The sequence below is a fragment of the Macrosteles quadrilineatus genome, unplaced genomic scaffold (genome assembly GCF_028750875.1).
Source record: "Macrosteles quadrilineatus isolate MER2022 unplaced genomic scaffold, UCM_ALF_1.0 Scaffold_2__2_contigs__length_208266976, whole genome shotgun sequence".
Classification (NCBI taxonomy): domain Eukaryota; kingdom Metazoa; phylum Arthropoda; class Insecta; order Hemiptera; family Cicadellidae; genus Macrosteles; species Macrosteles quadrilineatus.
Window position 1 is genome coordinate 129298056 of NW_026542595.1, and position 8334 is coordinate 129306389.

Here is an 8334-nt window from a genome sequence, read left to right on the forward strand (position 1 = left end):
TGATTTAAACATACTAAATTCATACACAGCTTATAACAACTTTCTATAACATACTATAACAAAATTGTATATCTGTTTCAAACACACTTGACCATAGGGAAAGGAGTGTTAGTGAGAAATTACTCTGTTAATTCAAATAAGAAACATAACAAGTTGAAAAACAAATAGGTGATTTTATTTTCTTGACCAAGTGGTAAGACACATTAAGAGGATTAAAAAAAGACAGGCTGAAGGGAAAGAATTGTTATATCCGCAGATATTACTTTATTGTTATGATTGATTGATTGTGTCTGGTGCGAGTGAGATGGTGGAGTGGTAGAGCGCGAGACTTCAGTTCATAAACTCCTGGGTTCAAATCCTACCAAATCACCCAATTCTGCAACTTCTAGGTCTAGCCTGATATGTGAAAACCCCTCCTGTGTCAAATAAATGTAAGCTGTACCTAGTGTGCTTTGACAAAACAATGCTGTTTGCGTTTTGATTTTCTCAGTTTATGATGTATTTGGAAATTAAACGAATTAATAAAAATTACAGTTAAGTTAGGTGCAACCCTTTATTTTTATCTAATAGCTAAGATAAATCTTGTACCACATAATTATCTGATAGCAAATGTGTATAATCAATGCAGGCCTCTGGGGGCCTGGACCACGTTGTTGCTTGCTGATAACAACCGATAGCGAATGTTAGGCTTATGCAACCTATATATAGTAAGTGTATGCATTGCTTACACATAATTCAGTCCCAAAACTTCCTTGTCTCCTTTTAAAATTCGTGTCTTGCTTCCATAAAAACATATTTTACAGTTGGTTGTGTTAAAATTGCGTATTTTTCTATTCGTTGGTGTTTGATTTTTGCTTAACGTTACATACAGTAAATTCAAGCTACAAATTAGCATGGGTTCTCAGTGCTTTCCTACCTGTACGTGCATTTCTATGTTTTAATCTACTAATTTATAAACAAAATTTTAAAATCTGGCTGAAGAGTCCAATAATTCACCAACTCTAGATGATATGGTTCAGCATTGGGGTGTGATTACAAAATTAATTATTAATATTACCAATTGAAATGGGAACGCCTAGGTGCGTATTTTAACCCAAAGAGAGAAAGATGAGTGTAGAATGAAGTGTTGATGATTCTTGTAGCTTTGTTTTTGACTAAAATCAGCTGTTTCATTAGCCAGGATCATTTATCCAAAGCCCAATGATCAGGAACAGCTGGGTCCAGTTTCAAACCATCAAAAAGCTACTGACTTTTATCAGGATCGAACCGGTAACTTTTTGAAAGTAAGGCTAGCACTATAACCCCTCAGCTACCCAGCCAGTCGTTTCCAATAACATATTTATAAGATGTAGGCCCACAATTTATAAGATCGTTTTAAAAATACTACAGGAATTTCACTAATAACAAAACGTTGCAATAAATAAATATAGTAGTTGAAAACTAAAGAATGATTTTATTGGAAATAATACTAGAAAAATACGCGAAATCAAAGTTTTGCTCTTGTAAAATAAACAAACTGTATTTATATTACTGTGCAAGTTTACATTACAGGAACATCAACATACATTTATTTATTTGGAACGTTTGATTGGTAAAATGTAGTAATCACTTTCAGTGTTTTGTACAGTTTTCAAAGGGCGATGACATAGTTGCACGTGTAGCCGTAGTGTTTAATTATTGTTGCCATGACAACCAATAAACATCGTTTCATGTGGCTAACGAAACATGCTCATCACACGTGTTGTTGAGGCGAAAACAAAACTGTGTTGTTGTAAAGAAGGTTTTTGTTGAATTTTTCTTGACTATACATTAAACGCATGGCACTTTGTTTGTTTAATAACTTCCTAATTAGCTAGAACGACATTAATAATTTGCTCTAGCATTATTCGATATATTCACTGTTATACTGAAAATATATATAGGGTGGTAAATATATTGTATGAAAGATATTAAAATGTGAATTGTTTTTTTAACCAATCGCACCAGTTATTATCAGGCCCAGACGAAGATTGAACAAATTGAAAGGTGAGTGAGCTTAAATACTCTTGGTCATCAAGAAACAAATTTAAATAAGTAGAACCAAAGTAGAGTTGTTGATTAATAATTTGTCCATATTTGCAATCCCCAGAGCGGGGGAAGGTGGAATGGAGAAAAAACAGTTTTTTATGCTACAATGAATGAAATAATTATTTGTGTAACTAGTGGGCAAAGTGGCACTTTGCTGCACACGAGAGCAATGTTTGATAATAAACATATATAATTGATAATTTTATGTTAGATCTCGAGTGCAGCAAAGGCCTTTTGCACTCGTGTTACACAATATATTTTTCCTACAGTCACTATAAAGCATATAAATAATTAGTCTTTCAAACACTATACAAACAACACGTTTTTAGGTTCAGCTGGCAACACAAATAGGTGCCCTAGAGAAAGTAGTACCCGGTCCGTATCACTCCGCAATTTTCCTCGGCAAGAAATGTGCTCCGCGTTTTGAGAATATAGTTCCGTATGTTTTTGTAATTTGAAGTGGTTTCCGCACCTAAAAAAATGCTTTAAAGGTATTTTCTTGTTTATTAAGATCGTAGGAATGTTTTAAAACGTTTAAAAGAAAAGTCCAGAAAGTTTAGAAATACCGAAACTATAAACACGAAATGACAGGTTAAATCGTAGTTATAACAGTCAATCAGCTGCTCATAGTATTGTTATCTTTAAGTGTTGCCAACCTATTTCCAAGCGTACACGGATTACGTGCATAATAGAACCACGCTGTTTTGTGTTGTTTCGTTGGAATCCTGATGTGCGGCAAAGTATAAACCGTACGATAAAGTATAAACCGTACGGCAAAGTATAAATATGCAGCAATTAGCAGCTTTCTGTACTATAAACAGTACAAGGAAGCTAACTTTGTCGGGTGACTGTAGGAACAAATCTTTGATTTTAGTCATTTTATTATTTATTGAGTGAATAAATTAAATGGCGATAGATCAAACTATTTTTTCTTTTTGTAGGCCTACATACACATAATCCAGAGGCTTAATATAATTCAAACAACTATAATTCTCTATTTAAATAAATCATAATAAATCGATATTGGCTTCATCTTTTCCTTAAGATAGTGATAAATTACTTACATGAAAAAACTATATATTTAAATAACGTAAGAAATAAATAAATATCAGGATGAATTAATTTCAGGTTATGGTAAGCAAAATTTATACAATAATTACATTGTTCCATGATACATGACAAACACTATTTTTGCTTCCGGAGATAGCTTAACTTACCCTGCAAGTGTTTAATTAGTGTTGAGTCAATGGGACACATTGTACAAAACACAGTGTACACAACACGGTGCACAAAACACAGTGTACACAACACGGTGTACAAAACACAGTGTACACAACACAGTGCACAAAACACAGTGTACACAACATGGTGTACAAAACACAGTGTACACAACACAGTGCACAAAACACAGTGTACACAACATGGTGTACAAAACACAGTGTACACAACACAGTGCACAAAACACAGTGTACAGAACATGGTGTACAAAACACAGTATTTATCATTCAGAGAAAAACATTTAAATGTTAAATTCAAGGAACTTCAGCGATATTTCTCCTTTTCGAACACCTGCTTTCAACAGCTGTTCCTTGGCCTTGTACATTTCTGGCGAAGGTGGTGATTGGGCTAAAAAGAAAATGTTCATAAAACAAAAAAACTTTTAACAATTATAAAATAGTTTGTACAGAAATTTAAAAATTTAACAATTAGTGATACAATGTAAATTGTAGTTTTACTTATGTTTTGTACTAGCAGAGTACCCGTCCTTCGTACAGGGTTGGAATATAAGGCCTATTAGTTTGAGTTGATTGACTGTGATATTCATATTTGCAAAGTCATAGACGTGATATATTTTGTTATATATTTATTTAATTATGAAATAAATATTGTCTCTTGTCTATTTGTAATGGGGTTGGAACGCAAACTAGAGAAAATTAGACAATAAATAAGTTATTTACTATTGTAAAAACAATTAAAGCACTACCATTCGGTATAATCTCAATTGGGTCTTTTAGATCAAAAATATTCTTTTTACTTCGTTTTAGTCAGCTACCAAAATCATAATATTATCATAGACAAATCAATTCTATTTGTCTATGATATTATTCAGAACGTTAATATTTTTTTCGATTCTTAAAACTATAAAGATTAAAGAATAAGAATGGTCATAAATTAAAATTAAATTTTAGATTCTCCTGCAGTTTTTATTTAAATAATAATTAATATATTTAAAATGGGTTAACTCAAAAGAGCCTTGGGGGGCTTAGAATAAAATTTGATAATGGTTTGTTTTTCATAGAAATAATAAGAAACTCACGGTGTTAGGAATTGGCCTGTTAATATAGTTAACATCTGATTGAAGATATTAAATCAACAGTCTCAAAGGTCTGCGATGAGTTTATTTACACTATAACCACACTATAGCAGTATTTACATTGATTGAAGACAATTTTAATCGCATTTAATGAGTATTCGACGATTAATCAAGTTACAAAATTGTAAATTATCCTAACGTATTGAAAAAATAAATTATCGATTGCAGAAAATCACATGAAATGTACACAATGAACAACCAATATCAAATTTCGTCACTTTGCATTACTTTAGCTTGACATAAATATGATAGTTCTAGATCAGTAAAAAAGATCTATTTTTGAAGTGAAATAGGAAAGATACTGGTACTCACCGTTATAAAATCCGATTAAACCAACGTATAAAGACTTCCTCTGATATTGTCGATATTTTTTAGGCAAACTGGGCATCGTTTTCCATCCTCTGCCAATATATTTGTTTCCTAAGTAGTCAATTAGGAAACTAAAACATACGAAGCTTTCAGTAATATTAGGATTTGTACTTAACGATACAGAAGAAATCGCCTTATTGGCAATGTTATTACATTTCAGCGAATTTCCTATATAGGGAATAAGCTATTACCGTAGGTCTCATGGTAACCTAGACCCGGGGCCGATTTACTTTTTTCTTTTTGAGGTCCTCAGAGCCCAAAAACACCCTTCGTTCAAATTCATATATATGTGTCAATAAAAAAACATACCTAATGTTAAATTCCTGAAATATTAAAATTAAATTGCTGGTTCGTGCATACGTTCATATATACGTGAAATTCGAAATATATATGAATTTGAACGGAAGGTGTTTTTGGCCTCAAGGGACCTCAAAGTGAGCTAGTAAATCAGTCCCGGGTATAGGTTTTACCATGAAACCTACTGTGATAGCTTATTCCTTATGTGAAAATTCGCTAAAGCCTACAAAGTACATAAGCCGATTAGAAACTGAAAATCTTTTACAACTGAACAATATGGTTAATATTTGAGTATGTTTAAACCATTGCAAAATCTAACGTTTCAATTTAACTATGTTCAGAACTATCTATTTTACTCACGGCCACCTTTATCTCCAGCCCGCGGCGTGGTAGAATTGGCAACGTCGCAAGTAGTGCTGCTTAGCGCCAGGCGTCCAATAAGCTAACATGGCAGACAGGTGACGCCCTATCGTTTCGCGTGTTATTCGTTTTGTAAACAGCACTACTGACAGTGTTGCCACGTCGAACACCGCGGCCTGGAGTTAAAGGTGGCCGTGATTTTACTACTGTAACAAAAATCAACTGACTTGTATCTTATATCAAGCAGCTGGTATTTTTCCATATTTCTCTTCTGTATATCCCTTATACATTGTTTGCAATGCTCAATTTCGTAGCATGGTTGGCTCTGTGTGTATCCGAATATGACACATTTCACAGGAATCTGCAAATCGTAATTTGTGTGCGCCCTGTCATGGTGAGCTCTTAACGGGTTCTTGGCACCCCATTCATGCCTGCCAAAGAAGCGGAGTTGCATCTGAAAAAAACGTATTTATGAACAATCTGTTAGCATATTTCCCATTTAAGAAGCTTGTACAGTAAAGTCCGTGGGGCCGATTAATTTTTGGTTTGGATGTCCCCCGGAGGAGAAAAACACCATCCGCTTAAATTAAAGTGTATACAGTATGAGTTCGATATGAAAATCAACTGTAAACCATCACTTTATCTGAATGAGTTCGCAAACCAGAATCAACATACAATGGTAAGGGAGTTTTATGGGTGGGTTTACAGTTTTATGAGTAAAAATTGATTTTTACATTTTTTACACTCAATACAATTTTGTAGAGCTTTAAAAACAAATTATTTTATGCAGCGAACTATTCAAGCATTGTTGTACGCCTAATGGTTACAGAGAAAATTCCAAAAACTGTAAATTGTTATAACTGTAAATTTGTTACAGAATTAATTACTAAACAATATTTACCTTAACATAGAATTTTTTCAACACACAAAAATATTCTTATACTAGAATTTCACATTCGTTGATTATCGATCACAACAAATTTTATTTTAGTTAAAGCCCACGTGAAATTTCACACATTCACATTCCATTGATATCAGCGAGTAAAGTATTTCTTACTACAAATGATAACCCATTGAGAAAATGCCATTTTAATCACTGTACTGTTTGAATGTAAATATAATAGAACTATATTTTTTTTCAAATCAATTATTTTATTTAGTTTTAAAAATTTTACATAACACTTAAAGAAAAGCTCCACTAGGTCATAAGCTTAAATGACACCTCAATCGTAAAAATCAGTTCAGTTGAACAGCTGAAAACCGATAAAACAGAATAGTAGTTTTCATCACTCTGTGTTCGGAAATAACCCATTTCCATACAGCTGAGATCTTCGAAAATCGTCAATTTCCATACACTAAGTGATCAGCTGACTTTTCCTGACATGAACATTACTTTCGCTACACAAACAATACGTTGACTAAAATCAACAAAGTTAGCTTTTTCATTTTTTTTTTAAGTTTTACTAACTAGTGTTTTCATCGTGATGAAAAGTATCGTTCAAAAGTCTTTCACGAAAGTCCCATCACACAACGAAATGGGTCACTTTCGTGACTAGTAGTGAAACATACTATTTCATCACTAGGAGCGAAAAAGTTACTCTTTTTGGTTCGCAATGCGCCTCGCTTGGAAATACGATTAAGTACCAAAAAGAAACTTTCACTCCGTGTGATGAACACTACCATTTTTCGTTATACTGTGGAAATAAACTTCTAATCGTAAAAAATAGACCACATCATTTGAGGTTATACAAAGTCGTCATCAGTGTTTACATTCCTGTTGTTTACAAACATGTATTTAAATATCGTGTGATTAGCAACGTTTTCATAATGCACTTATACAATTTTGAGGTAAGCAAACCGAAAAATTTACCGTATTTTTTCTGTTCCGTTGAAGTTACCCGAAAACGATGAATTTGCGGACGATTTAGAGAACCAAATAGGCTGTATTCCGGATAGTATGATGAAAAAACCCTACCGCATGAAGTATAATTGAAGATAGATGTATACTATTAACGTATGACTTAGTTTTAATAACACTTACATGTAGATACTATCAAACTAGTAGTACGCTTATTCTGCGCGTAACTGGATGGGTGAACACGAGCACAATAATGAAAGAGTCCACACAAATACTCACCATTTTATATTTTATAACTGTCTGAATTCATGTTGCATCAGAAACTACGTATTAAGGCTTTGAAAAATACTCGTAAATAGTTTTGTAAACTTATTTTAAAATTTCAAGGCCTTTTTGATAAGGGTTTAGGTATAGTTAGTTATGTTTGAACTATGAACTACTAGCTGAGTACCCGTCCTTCGTACGGGGTTGGTATACAATGCTTATTGTAGTTAATTACTCGTGCTTTGCATTTGCAATGAGAGAGGACACGTTTTGAGAAAATTTGGTTTCCCATAATCTACGGTATACTATAGTATATAGAACATATACCATAGCCATAATGTTCTAACCACTTGACCACTTCACCTAAACAATAGAAAGAAGTAAAGTTCTCACAATTAGGTTTTTGTTGCTGCTTGGTTCAAATTAGCTGTTGTCATAAATGTATAAAGAACTAATGGTGCTACATCCTGTTGGTAATCCGTATAACCTTTTAAATGCTATTGAATATCATACAAACAAATTGTGTAGTTGAAACAGCTGGCAAAATTATGTTATTCCTTTTAAATATGAATTCTCATAAGGTTAACATGGGATACTCTAGAGCCGCTGGGGCGGAGCCCGAAAGGATTTTTGAGGTAAGAATATGTCTATATGTTAATCGGGTGTGTGAGCTATCATCATACCAAATTTCAACACAATCCGACCAGTAGTTAATGCGTGAGATAACTTCGAACAAACAAACAAA

General features: G+C 33.3%; 1 protein-coding gene across 1 annotated transcript; it reads right to left on the reverse strand.

Annotated features, from left to right (window-relative positions):
- Positions 1-3521: 3521 nt before the first annotated feature.
- On the reverse strand, positions 3522-6459 carry LOC128985451 (peptidoglycan-recognition protein LC-like). The gene is made up of 4 exons (XM_054404939.1): positions 6369-6459; positions 5695-5921; positions 4754-4881; positions 3522-3693 (listed from the first exon to the last, which is right to left on the reverse strand). The coding sequence occupies exons 2-4, from the start codon at positions 5919-5921 to the stop codon at positions 3587-3589; spliced, it is 462 nt and encodes a 153-aa protein (XP_054260914.1). The 5' UTR covers positions 6369-6459; the 3' UTR covers positions 3522-3586.
- Positions 6460-8334: the final 1875 nt, after the last annotated feature.

Bases quoted from the DNA above. Each gene is read 5' to 3' on its own strand.
- LOC128985451 (XM_054404939.1), bottom strand. From the start codon at position 5,921: ATGCAACTCCGCTTCTTTGGCAGGCATGAATGGGGTGCCAAGAACCCG. The intron at 4,882-5,694 runs GTCAGTTGATTT...CGTATGTTTTAG, and splicing joins CTGCTTGATATAAGATACAA to TTTCCTAATTGACTACTTAG. The intron at 3,694-4,753 runs GTGAGTACCAGT...TTTTCTTTTTAG, and splicing joins TTTAATCGGATTTTATAACG to CCCAATCACCACCTTCGCCA.